Source organism: Ornithorhynchus anatinus, chromosome 6 (assembly GCF_004115215.2).
Source record: "Ornithorhynchus anatinus isolate Pmale09 chromosome 6, mOrnAna1.pri.v4, whole genome shotgun sequence".
Lineage (NCBI taxonomy): Eukaryota > Metazoa > Chordata > Mammalia > Monotremata > Ornithorhynchidae > Ornithorhynchus > Ornithorhynchus anatinus.
Genome location: NC_041733.1, coordinates 13765124 through 13778953, shown reverse-complemented (window position 1 = coordinate 13778953; position 13830 = coordinate 13765124). Strand labels below are relative to the sequence as shown.

The 13830-nt window shown below is 45.3% G+C and overlaps 1 protein-coding gene across 1 annotated transcript in view; it reads right to left on the bottom strand.

Annotated features, from left to right (window-relative positions):
* Positions 1-2999: 2999 nt before the first annotated feature.
* The window catches only part of F8 (coagulation factor VIII), a 55635-nt gene continuing 44804 nt past the window's right edge, over positions 3000-13830 (bottom strand). Inside the window, exons 22-26 of the mRNA XM_007671570.4 lie at positions 9608-9763; positions 8624-8768; positions 7901-8049; positions 7142-7318; positions 3000-3502 (exon numbers count right to left, since the gene is read on the bottom strand). Coding sequence (XP_007669760.3) covers positions 3347-3502; positions 7142-7318; positions 7901-8049; positions 8624-8768; positions 9608-9763 — 783 coding nt within the window. The 3' untranslated portion in view covers positions 3000-3346. The remainder of the gene's footprint in view (positions 3503-7141; positions 7319-7900; positions 8050-8623; positions 8769-9607; positions 9764-13830) is intronic.

Below are 13830 nucleotides of genomic sequence, written 5' to 3'. Positions count from 1 at the left end.
GTTTATAGAGAAAAACTGGGGAAAGTGCAGGACTCCATCCTGGAGTAGGTAACTGGGGCTGACCGCTCAGATCCAGAATGATTGGGTGAAGATAAGGCTGGAGCGGATGGTTCTGGATGAGACACAAATGAGGCCAGAAAGCAACACAGGATGTTCAACAAGTGTGTGTAGGAAGTTCCACACATGTGTAGGAAGCTCCACACATCTAATCTCTGTTTAGAAGAGGCATACAGCCTATGTAGGTCAGGCATGGTACCAGAGGAGGGACAGTGTAGTATCAAGCCAAAGCCGGAGTTAAGTGTTGGTTATCCAGTCATTCATTCATTCAGTCATATTTATTGAGCACTCAGTGTATGCAGAGTACTGTACTAAGCACTCGGAATGTACAATCTGGCAACAATTGTTGACAAGAGGTGGGAGCGGGGCTGCTTCGTGCACAAAGAGGAGTTGACTGATATTTTGCGGCTCACCCAGTTCGCACTGATGCAATGGAACCAAATTCCCAGCACAGGTTGAAACCTTAGTCAGTGAAAAAAAACAGAACGGTGCTAACCTCTTGGGCTAACCTTCTAGTACTAGCCTCGATCTTGCTTGTCTCACCACCGAACCCTGGCCCACATCCTGTCTCTGGCCTGGAACGCCCTCCTTTCTCAAATCCAACAGACAATTACTCTCCCCCCTTCAAAGCCTTATCGAGTGCCCATCTCCTCCAAGAGGTCTTTCCCACACTAGGCCCCACTTTTCCTCATCTCCCACTCCCTTCCGCATCACCCTGACTCACTCCCTTTGCTCTTCCCCATCCCCGGCTCCCAGCCCCACGGCACTCTGTATATATCTGTCATTTTATTTCTTTGTATTGATGTCTGTTTCACCCCCAGACTCTGAGCTCTTTGTGGGCAGGGATTGTCACTATTTATTGTTGTATTATACTTTCCCAAGAACTTAGCATAGTGCTCTGCACACAATAGGCACTTAATAAATACAATCGAATGATTGAAGAAAAAAATAACAGGAATCTATTTTGAGGCTCCTTGTCACCTTTCACTCCACTCCTGACTTCAGCTCCAGCACCACTCCTACTCATGGGCCGGCAGCCAGATATAACCCCAACCCCCAGATCTAATTTTGTTCCCACTCTCAGGACTGGTTGATCTCCTGCCTGCCCTTATTCTGCCTGGTTGGGCTTCCCCCTCCTTATCAAACCTGCAGAATGCAGATTTCACGATTAAGGAGGGTGGAGGGTCGGTAGGTTGAGAGGGAGTGAAGGAAGCAGAGGATGAAAGTCTCCTTCAGAAGACCTTATCCTTGAGAAGCAGCATGGCGCAGCGGTTAGTGTCCCAGCCTGGGAGTCAGAACGTCAAGGGTCCCTAATCCTGGCTCTGCCACTTGTCTGCTCTGTGACCTTGGACAAATCACTTCATCTCTCTGGGCCTCAGTTCCCTTATCTGTAAAATGGGGATTGAAACTGTGAGCCCTGTGCGGGACAACCTGATTACCTTGAATCTACTCCAGGGCTTAGAACAGTGCCTGGAACATAGTATTTATCTACTATTTAGTAGTATATATAGTATCTATATATTAGTAGTATATATAGTATCTACTATTTACTCCACACCCTATTCAGTTGTCTTTGGTCTAACTACATCTCCCTGAAGGATATGGGTTCTGGAGGCAAGAAGCTCTTACTGTTGGCTCCTGATGCAACAATCCCTAGAAATCTTGCTTCTCCAGTGCTTTTGTGGAGATGGAAGGCGGTGATAGAGGGCTTGAAAAGGTCCTGCTGGGGCCCCTACAGCTGAATCAATCATTGTGATCACTTTTGTGGCATTCCCTTGGGTTGCTATAGGCAACAACCCTGTATATTCGTGACTGATTAGTTGTTCTCTTTTTCTCTGACATCCTAGATCCCATCTGCCTTCCCTTTTTATTTTCCTTTTTCGTCTTTCCTTACAATAGCCTCATTTTACAGATTGGAGACCTGAGGCGTAAAGAGGTTGTGTCTCGCCTTTTGACTAAGTCCTTTGCTCTAACCCCGTTCCCTTCGGGCCTCCCTCGTACATGACTGGAGAGCTAAAGAAGTGTGGTTTTTGAATAATTTATGAAGATTCATTTAAAATTTCTTCATTTTTCCCCTCTTGAGTTCCTAGATCCAATTCTTCCCCCACGGCCCTATCGTCCAACCTCTGAGAAAGCAGTCGTTCAACCAGGGACCAGGTCTTTAATGGGAAACAGGGGGAATAATGATTCCCAAAGCACGTTTCTCATTTTCTCCTGTTCTCTTTTCTGCCTGACAGTTGGCTACGGTTCGTCCCAAATGATCTGCTGGGGTGAAAGTTCAATTACAGAGAGTTCACCAAAAAGGCAGAGACTGGAGTTGGAGGCAGTCATGAGTGGGTAAGTCATTAGCTCTGATCAACATTGACTTGGAATTCCTCAAGGGCTTCTGGACTCAGGAGCACTTCATTCAATCGTATTTATTGAACGCTTACTGTGTGCAGAGCACTGTAGTAAGCACTTGGGAGAGTGCAGTCTAACAACAGACAGACACATTCCCCACCCACAACAGGCTTACAGTCTAGGGCACAGGTATCACAGTGGCCGGGGTTGGAGACGTCTAGTTGTCTGCTGAGGCGGCAGGATTTAAACAAACAGGGACATTCTCAGGTGATGTGGACATTCTCAGTCCTACTTAGACTGTGAGCCCCATGTGGGACAGGAACAGCATGGCCTGGTGGATAGAGCCCGGGCCTCAGAGTCAGAAGGACCCGGGTCCTTATCCCGGCTCCGTCACTTGTCCGCTGTGTGACCTTGGGCAAGTCATTTAACTTCTCCGTGCCTCAGTTACCTCATCTGTCAAATGGAAATTAAGACTGTGAGCCCCATGGGGGACAGGGACTGTGTCCCGCCAGATTAACTTGTATCTACTCCAGTGTTTAGAAGAGTGCTCATCACTTAGTAAGAGCTTAATAAATTCCATCATCAACAAATAACATAAAAAAGGTATACAAAGGAGAAGAGATGTTCCCTCCAGAGCCCAAGAGGAGGGCAAGTGATGATAAACTGGCTATCATTCCATGTTCAGAATGCTTTTCAATCCATCAGTCAGTGGAATTTATTGAGCACTTACTGTATGGAGAACACTGTTAGTGTTTGGGAGAGTACAATGCAAAAGAGTTGGTAGACATGTTCCCTGCCCACAGTGAGCTTACAGTCTACAGAGGGAGAGAGGCATTAATATAAATAAATGCTTGTAGTGGGAACTGCCTTCTCCAGGTGACAGAAGACTTGGTGACCCAAGTGAGAGGACATTCAGTCTCACTGAGGTGAGCCAGTCCCAGCTCTTCGCTCAGTACACCTGTTGGGTGTCACAGCCTAGGAACTCAGTCCTCAGGGCAATGTTCTTTTCCCAGCTGTGGGGATGAATCCTCAGATACCGCACAAACAGGGGAGGATCCACAGAGTTCACCACGGGTGTGTCATGATCTTGGTTTCCTTGGAAAATCTGAAAGGAGAAAGATGCTATTTACCCACCGTCCTTGGCGGCCGTCAAGGAAAAATGGTACCCCATCGATGATGCTTGGTCTTAGCCAAGTGGCAACCAAGGTAAGTTAGGGAGGGGAGGATTGCCAACTCCTCCCCAAGGTGAGAGAGAGGAAAGCCAAGTAGAGAAAACCAGCATAACTTAGAGCAACCAGCCTAGAAACAGGCAATGGAGCCTAGACTGTAGTAGACCCCCCAACTCCAGATCCGCTAAGCAGATTCGCCCACATCAAGTCTTCTCAGATGGCTTGGAGAAGTTCAAGGCTCCTTCCCTGCCACTGACATCCTCCAGAAATCTAGTCTCTTGGTTTTAGAGACAGGGACTCGTGTCCAAGGAGAACGGAGCTGTTTTCCATCCTTCCCAAGAGCCTTTCCTTTGTCTTGCTCTGTGAGTTCTTAATCATGCCCAATCAGGATGCTGGGAACAAGGGTCAGTTGAGCAGGCAACTCTAGTTGGGAATGATAATGCACGAGGGGCTTATTAACCTGTTTACTCATGAACCTCCTCTGATGCCAGCTACCTGCCATGTCCTCTGGGAAGCTTCATGAGGCATGAATTAGATTGGATTCTTGTTTCAAGGCCACGATGTTCATTGTGGGTCTATGTTCCAGTTGGAATTCTCATCCGGCACTTCTTCAAGCCACACCCCTCTGCTCATATTTCTCCAAGCTAATTCAATTATTCAGTGGTATTTATTGAGCACTTACTATGTGCAGAGCACTGTACACTGAATGGCCCCGCCTCGTGTCAGGAAAGAGCCTCAGAAAGTGTCTCGCTGATGCTGAATCAGAGAAGCAGCGTGTCCTAGCGGAAAGAACACTGGCCTGAGAGTCAGAGGATCTGGATTCCAATTCCAGCTCTGCCATTTGCCTGCTGTGTGACCTTAAGCAAGTTATGTAACTTCTCTGTAACTCAGCTTCCTCATCTGTAAAATGGGAATTCAGTATCTGTTCTCTCTCTTTCTTAGATCGTGAGCAAATGGGAAGTCAGTATCTTCTCTCTCTTCTGAGATGAATGTGGGACAGGGACTGTGTGGAACCTGATTATCTTGTACCTACTCCCAGCACATATTATGGTGCTTGGCACATAATAAGCATTTAAGTACCACAATTATTATACTGAATGAACCAAAGTAAATGGCCTTCAATTCAGAGATAGACCGAGAGGGTGTGCGTGGGGTGATCAGAAGAAGCAGTGTGTTCTAGTGGAAAGAGCATGGGCACGGGAGTCAGAGGATCTGGGTTGTAATCCTGGCTCTGCCATTTATCTGCTGTGTGACCTTGAGCAAATCATTTAATTTCTCTGTTCTTCAACTCCCTCATCTGCAAAATGGGGATTCAATGCCTGTTCTCCCTCCTACTTTGACTGTGAGCTTCATGTGGGACCTGATGATCTTCTATCTCTCTCTGCACTTAATAATAATAATAATAATGTTGGTATTTGTTAAGCGCTTACTATGTGCCGAGCACTGTTCTAAGCGCTGGGGTAGACATAGGGGAATCAGGTTGTCCCACGTGGGGCTCACAGTCTTAATCCCCATTTGACAGATGAGGGAACTGAGGCACAGAGAAGTGAAGTGACTTGCCCACAGTCACACAGCCGACAAGTGGCCGAGCTGGGATTCGAACTCATGAGCCCTGACTCCAAAGCCCGTGCTCTTTCCACTGAGCCACGCTGCTTCTCACCACTTAGTACAGTGCTTGTCATACAGTAATCACTTAACAAATATTATTCATTATTATTATTATTGTATCTTCTCCATCACTTTAAGTCTTAGGAGATATCCTGGGGACTCTTACCAGGAAGGAAAAGGAAGACCTCCCCCTACTGTCCTGCTGAATTAAATACAGGGATGGCTGTGGGCCAGAGAGCATCATGATAAACAGCAAAATGCAGTGGATTTCATCGAGGTGCTTAGGGAAGCCAGAGTGAAATGGAACAAACCTTTTCACCTCCATAAACATTAAGCCAAGAAAGGCAAGAAAGCAATTTAATAAGTGAGCAGTCAAAAATATCATATTCCTTTCTAAAAATATACCACTTTTCCGACACATTGCTCACACCCCCTCGTTCGATGTAAAAGATATGGAGCTTTCAAATAGCAATTCAATAATTTTAGAAATTATTGTGCTATCAGGAAGAAAGTGGCTTTACAAGGCTAAATGCCTTCATTGTTATTTGTCAGAGTTGTGTCGTTGCTCGATTATGGGCAAGTCATTTACCTTCTCTGTGCCTCAGTTTCTTCATTGGTAAAATGGGGATAAAATACCTGTTCTTTCTCCCTCTTAGACTCTGAGTCCCATGTGAGACAGGGACTGTGTCTGATCCGATTATTTTGTCATCCACTCCAGTACTTGGCACACAGTAGAGAAGCAGCGTGGCTCAGTGGCAAGAGACCGGGCTTGGGAGTCAGAGCTCATGGGTTCGAATCCCGGCTCTGCCACTTGTCAGCTGTGTGACTGTGGGCAAGTCATTTCACTTCTCTGTGCCTCAATTACCTTATCTGTAAAATGGGGATTAAGACTGTGAGCCCCACGTGGGACAACCTGATTCCCTTGTGTCTACTCCAGCGCTTAGAACAGTGCTCTGCACATAGTAAGCGCTTAACAAAATCAACATTATTATAGTAAACGCTTAACAAATACCACAATCACCACAATTATAATCGACATTTTAAATTGCTTTATTGGCAATAATGAACTCACCTGCCCAATACTAGAGACCGGTCCATATCATTAAGCCCCTTTTTATAAAAAACAAACCCTACATTCTAAAAAACTTTCATCCTTTTCTTCCCAGTGGGAAGAAAAGCTTGATTGGAGAACGAGGCTTCCCTGAGCAGGGTTCTTTTAGAAAGTGATGTAGCAAACTAAAAATAGAATGACCAGAATAGTGGATGCTGTGGGGAGTAGTTTTGTGGCTAGAAAGCTGAGAGAGAGATGGTAAACATCTAACTAGGTCTGTACTCATCACCCAGGTAAAGGGAGGAGAAAGAATGAAAACGATCAGTCAGTGGGATTTATTGAACGCTTACTGTGTACAAAATGTTAACAGTAGACTGTAAGCTTGTCTCTTGGCTCTGAGCTTTTCTTTAGACTGTAAACTCACTGTGAGCAGGAAGTGTGTCAATCAACTCTGTTATATCGTACTCGCCCAAGTGCTTAAGAAAGTAGTATACAGTAAGTACTCAATAAATATGCTTTAATGATTACAGAGCACTGTACTAAATGCTTAGGAGAGTATCATGTAAGAGTTGAGAGACATGTTCCCTGCCCACAAGGAGCTTAACAGTGAAGAGGGGACAATCCTTGAACTCAGCACCAGCCACAGATTCTTTAATCTGTGGAAACATCCAACTACTATAGAGTCAGGACAAAACATTGCATCATCAGTAATCAACAATGCTGCTTTCACAGTGCTGGCTCCAAAACAGCAGAGTCCCGTTGAGATGCTAGAAACGAGAGCTGTTTGGGAATTTCCTGATGTGTGAAAAGCACAGGTGAAAAGACAACCCACTCCCAAGTAAGGTTTTATTCAAGCCAATGGATGACAGAGCTAGGAGAGATCTCTGCCCTTCTCCTCCCAGGGAGCCCAGCTTACCTTCGCTCTGCCGTCATGAAGAAGCAGAGTCCAGTGTTTGCCATCTTGGCTGCTGGAAACGGTGAACTCCTTCACGTACATTTTGGTGAGCAAAACTTTCGCTCCCTGGGTGGCAATACCTGTCACACGCATGGTCTTCTTAAAGTCTACCTGCAGCCACTCCTTCTGGCTGTTCACCTGGAAGAATGACAGCATAGTCTCAGTCAGGTAGAGTTACCTCCAAGGAACTAGCCTGCAGCCTCCATTTTGGGATGTCCCAGAGGGCCCTCCTTCGGGGAAAGCCTCTCCCTCTTCCCCTCAGACCTCCATGAAACAAGGGACCTGGGGAGGGAGGCCGGGCCCGGGACCGAGGTAAATATCATCACGGCCTCCTAAGAAACCGGGCTGGACAAACTGTGGTGAATTGCCCACCTCATCCCACAATTCTGCCTTGGGGAAGCCAAGATTTCCAATTCTGTGATATCCCCGCCCCCAGGCCCTCTGAAGTATAATGAGCCTAGGTCAACCCAGGTGGCAACTCGACCGACTGGATTTGAAGTCATGGATGGGCAGCCTTCCATAGCTGACATTCCCATTCGTTGCTGCGGGAACAGCTGCTGGGAGAGAGTGTGGAGTAGCTGGTGGCACCGTATCCTCTCCCCAGAGGGATTTCTACAGACAGGGCCCGGGGGCCGGTAGTAGCCCCTGTTCTCCCCCTTCTTCAATCCTCCACGGGAACCTCTTCCCCTCCGAGAGGTACACGCTGCTTCTGCTGCTGACCTTGGGCCTCCAGGCATTGACCCTCCCCTGAAGATTCAATCTGGCATGCCAAGGAAGCCAGGTGGCAAACATATTGCTCATGTGGGAGGAGGCTGTGATCTGCATGTGGGAGATGGCTTCGCTCTCCATACCTAATGGCATGCTGCAGCCTGAAAGAAGCAGAGATGGGGATGGTAACTGCAATGACCTTCTCACCTTTCTCTTCATGTTGGCCCTCCTGTAGTGGGAATAGGTCTTACTTGGGACAACTATCCCACAGTCCCTAGCCAAGAAACAGTAGGGTCTAGTGGAGAAAGTCCGCAACTGGGGGTAAGAAACCCTGGCTTCTAATCCTAGCTTGCCTACTGTAATGACTTCACGCAAATCACTTTACTTCTCTGACTCGGTTTCCTCATCTGGAGTTGGGGATTAAATATTGGTCTTAGGATATGAACCCCATGTAGGAGAGGGACTATACTTGGTCTAACTGTATGGAATTTTCCCTACCATTGACCACAGTGCATGGCACCTAATAAATGCTTAACAAATGCCACTATCGTTTATTGTTACTATTATTTGAATCAGCGTGAAAGAGAAAACCTCTTAGCTGCTAATTTTAATCACATAATCTTTGGATCTCCCTGGTCGGTTCACTTCCGCTATAGGGGTTGGCTTTAGGGTGAGTGGTTGCCACTGCAGAATGCCACTAATGTTTCCAAAAGAGGGGGATCCTGAGTGACTTACTGTTGAGATCACAGCCAATCAGCTCCATGCGCAGAGTGCTGCGGGTGTTGAAATAGGTGGGGTGGAGACGGATGTACCGAGCTATAATTGGAGGATTGAATTTATTGTCTTTTATCCCTGATGCATCCACGTTGCCAAAGAAGACCTGGAAAAATTGGGGTTAGACTATTTGGACTTTGAGTAGAGGTAAAATAGAAAACATCCCAATCACTTCCCCTCTTCTGAAAGGACATCAGTTGTTTCTGTCTCAGAATCTATCTGCCCCAGATTACAGCCTGCAGTGCCTCCAAACTAGATCTTGGGGATGGGGGAATCTCTTCCCAGGCTCTCAAAAACTCCTTGATCCAGATATCGGAATGATAGAGTAGGCATCTTCCATTACGTCTCCCTTCGTCGAGTAAATGCAGGGTGATTTAAGAACGGGGCTCAGTATGAGAAGTTAGATAATCTAGAATCTCAAATCCACATCAGATACAAAATTGCTACCCTGGCAAAGGCGTTTCAGGGTCACATGGTCCCTTGGAAAACTCTTCACCGTTACCTTCCTCTGCCTCCTCACATGAATCCATCGAGTTGAGCAGCTGCAGCATGACTCAGGCATTAAGATAGAATTTTCTAAAAACCGGGGTTGCTAGGGCCTGGAATGGATTATGGGAGGGGGATTTTCAGATCTTTAAAAACAAACCTAGATGTGAGATGGTGCAGGTATTGTGCTTCCTGAAGTCAGATAGATGGATTGGATGAATTCTCTGTGTCCCTTCCACCCCTTTACTTTGATGATTCTTATCCACCCTTAATGACTTCAGTTTTTTCCCATTTGGCCCATCTCACCACCCATCTAGAGTAGAAATCCTATCCAGGGGGCTTAATTTCCTAAGTGTGATGGGATTTACCACCCACTAGAAAGTCTGGGGTTCCTTTTTGACAGCCTAGTCAAGCCTATTTCCATTTCCCGGAATCAAAAAATAAGTCTAGCTGGCTCACCATGAGGGTGCTGGTAGCATTTCCTCTGTAATTCTTCCAGATCTCTCCATCGAGGCTGTGGGTGACAGTGAACTGAGAGACGTAGAGGCTGGTGAACCTTTGCCGGGCCCCCTGGGTCTTGATACCATGAATAATCATCGGCTCCAACAGATCCACCTACCCACGAAGACAGGATTTGATTCCTCCTGGCCCTTGAGTTTCATTTCGGAATTTATTCTCTCAGCTGAAAGTTTGCTGTGGTCAGGGGAAAGTATCTGCCAAGTCCCTTATTTTGTACTCTCTCAAGTGCTTAGTACCGTGCTCTGCACCCAGTGAGCACTCAATCAATACCAATGATCGATTCTTCTCTTTTCCAGGCTCCTATAAAACCCAAACTCAAGAGGTCTCCTATAGTGTCTTGGAGTCAGTCATATTTACTGTGTGCAGAGCACTGTACTAATCACTTCGGAGAGTGCAACATAACAATAAACAGACATGTTCCCTGCCCACAACGAGTTTACAATTTAGAGGATGAATCAGTGGTATTTAATAAGCCATTAATGTATGCAGAGCCCTGAACTAAGCACTTGGGAGGGTACAATACACTTGATAAATACAGTCTCTGCCCTCGAGGAGCTTGCAGTTTGTTAAATACTGAAACATACTGCATAGTGATTCCAACTCATAGGTGCTAAGTTTTCATATATGGTTTGAGGAGGGAAATTGATTTCCTCGCCAAGGTTGACACGGCAAGATGATGTTTTTCCTCAAGCGCTGCATAAGCTGTTCTGTACATAGTAGGATCAGATTGACCAGGCCTACTAAGATCCAGTGCCAGAGTACTGGGAGAGAGAGGCTTATCCCCTAATGACTTCATCTGGTCACTGTTCACTGAGAGAACGTGAGGGCTTGGAAACTGGAACTGTGGCAAGCAACACATCCTGCCAAGATGGAAAATCACCCAGTATGAGGACTTTCCTGGGCCTGAGTGAATAGCTGCTCACCACAGTACTAATTAGAAAATGTGTCTGTTTACTGTTATATTGTTGTCTCCCAAGCGCTTAATACAGTGCTCGATAAATATGTTTGAATCAATGCATGAATCTGGGAGATATATATATACTTTTCTGTTAGCTACCTCTAGACTTAGATTCTTGTGTGCTCAATAAATAGACTGTGAGCTTGCTGTGGGCAAGAGTGTGTCTATTTGTAGTTATACTGAACTCTCCCAAGCTCTTAGTACAGTGCTTTGCACACAGTAAGTGCTTAATAAATACGATTGAATAAATGAGTGAATAAATGCAATTGATATATTGATATTACTTACCCTCATTTTTTGGTGGTGGTTAAATGCGTGAGCAAGCCTAACATTTAAACACCTTAGAGTTGATATAGTTTTTGTGCTCAATCTGACCAACTAAGGTGAAGGATTCTTCCTGGTCAAGCCACACCACATACAACATTCTAAGTCTTTGTAAATAACCAAGGATGATGACAGCGAACTCCAGGATTGTGCAAATGGAAAACAACGGAGCTGCTAGGAAACAGAATCCCTATTTCTAGACCACATCTTCTGCTTTGGAAAACCCCATGAGATGGGTGATCCTTTTGGGGCTCTTTTGAAATTGAAGCATGATGCTTAAAGCTCCTGGACAGACTTTTCCTCAAAGACCTCACTGTCTTAGTGACCCCTTTTCTCTTAAACTAGATCCACCCCATACACCTTATACAGATAAGGTGTGTATTAGCACCCCAAAAGCTGTGAGTTGTTAAGGAAGCAGGTTCTGGAAGGAAGAGGGTCTTGTAATTATAAGTTGCTTGAGGGTAAGGATTGTGTCTCTTAACTGTTGTTCTCACCCAAGCGCTTACAGTGCACAGAGTGGGCTCTCAGTAACCACTATTGATTGATTGAAAGATGACTGGGGGAGAGGGAGAGGTGGACAGTGCTCTTCCTCTTGCTTTTGCTATGTGTTTTCCAGAATCAGTGATTTTATCCACTCCTACCTTAGGAAACTTAGGATTCTCCCTACCAGAGAGAATCAGATATGTACCCCAGTCCCCAAAGCCATTTCACTAATTGTGGAGTAGTGATTATAATCTCTAGAGGAGTGTTCAGATCTGGACTGTTTCTCACCCAAGTAGCTGAAGTGCCATGGAGTCTCTTTCCGCTGAACCCTCTCCCAAAGTCAGACAGTACACAGAAAGTGAGATTGGATTCTCTCAGTGAGCAAGTCAGATCAGTGATGCTAATCTTGGGGTGAGATTTCTGAGGCTTTGGGGGGCAGGAGGACAGTCTGAAAACTCTGTGTGACATTACTGGAGTTAAGGGCAGGGCAGAGATTGAACTCAGAAGTCATGTCAGTACCCTTTCTCTCAGTCGAGAAAAGTAGAGGCTATCGTGAAGTTCAGTAGACAAATGCCCAAATTTCCTTTACGGTAGTCCGATCCTACCAATTTCATAGTTATATCAACTGGTTGCCTGGGAATGCTAGAAGGTGATTCTGATGATAAAATGGCGGATCTACCTTACTCTGGTATCTGCTAAGAAAGACTGTTTGTCTAAAATGCAGGCTCTCTTGTTACAGAGGAATCAAATTACCTAGCTGCACTGAAAATTGCTTCCAATAGGCCACTGCAGTCTGAAGAAGAAACCTTTGATGTTTCCCAAGACTGCCTGAACTGTGGTTAATATCCTAGCTTCATGGCTATAACACTGGGCAGGAGAAAACATGTACAGACTCTGTTTACGATACTGCCACTTGTTTCCTCCGTGAACTGGGGCTTGTCAGTACTGTAAAAACTGGCACCAGAGATGAATAGAAATCATCAGTAGACTGGGTCATTATCAAAAACGGGCAGGGAATGTGTCTGTTTATGGTTATATTGTACCCTCCCAAAAGCTCAGTAAAGAGCTCGGCACGCAGTAAAAGCTCAGTAAATACGATCGAATGAATGAATGAAAAAAGCACAGGATATTGGATCATAAGAATAGAAATTTAACATGCATTTGAGTCAGGAGGTAATTCTTTCACTGTTTCCTGCACTGGCCAGGATCTCATTCAAATACTGTGGCCAGTTATGGAGACGGTCCTTTCGATCATCCCTTTAAAAAATTTGCTTATTTATATCCATCCTGAACACTTGCGTATGTTTATTCAAACATTTTATTTGATTGTTATTGTAGATATTTTTCTTATGTCTTTCTCCCCCATTAGAGTGCAAGTTCTTTGTGTGTAGGTAATGTGACACTTTGTACTTCCCCTAGTACTTGCAACCGGGGTGGGGCGGGAGGGTGGGCGATGCTCAAGGAATGCCGTTACTACTTCATAGTTCAGATGACAGTGACAGAAATGTTTAAATGAATGGAAAAAAATCAGTCCATGATGAAAACTTAGAGGAATTGAAATTGCTCAACTTGGAGAAGAGAAGGCCAAGGAACGACTAGATAGATGCCTTCAGGCATATGAAGAGCTTTTTTAGGAGGAAGAGAAGCATCGCGGCTTGGTGGAAAGAATCCGGGCTTGGGAGTCAGAGGTTGTGGGTTCTGATCCCAGGTCCGCCACTCGTCTGCTGTGTGACCTTGGGTAAGTCACTTCACTTCTCTGTGCCTCAGTTACCTCATCTGTAAAAATAGGTATTAAAAAATGTGTGCCCCATGTGGCACAATCTGATTACCCTGTATCTACCCCAGTGCTTAGAACAGTGCCCAGAACATAGTAAGCGCTTAACAAATACCAGCATTATTATTATTAACCATTTCAAGCAGTCAGTAGTTTTTATTGAGCACTTACTGTGTGCAGAGCACACTTGGGAGCATACAGGACAATTCTCAGTGAATCTCTCTATGGAGAACCAAAGAGAAATGGGATTATAAGCAGTTAGGAAAAGTTTTAGTTGAATGTTGATAATTGGGATTGATCAAACATAGAACAGCCTATCAAGGGAGATTGTGGAATCTCTAACTGAAGAGATCTTTCAGAAAAGAATAAGCACTCATCTGTCTGGGATGACTTGAAGGCAGAGGGTTGGACTGAATGATTTCTAGAAGTCGCTTCCAGCTTCACTGTTCCGATTTCTGACATATCAGTTTTTCCATCTGATGATGGGGACTGATGGAAAGATGTGTTTTTTTTTTTATGGTGTTTGTTAAGTGCTTACTATGCGCCAGACACTATACTAAGCACTGGGTAAATACAAGATAATCGGGTTGGACACAGTTCCTGTCCCACATGGGGCTCACAGTC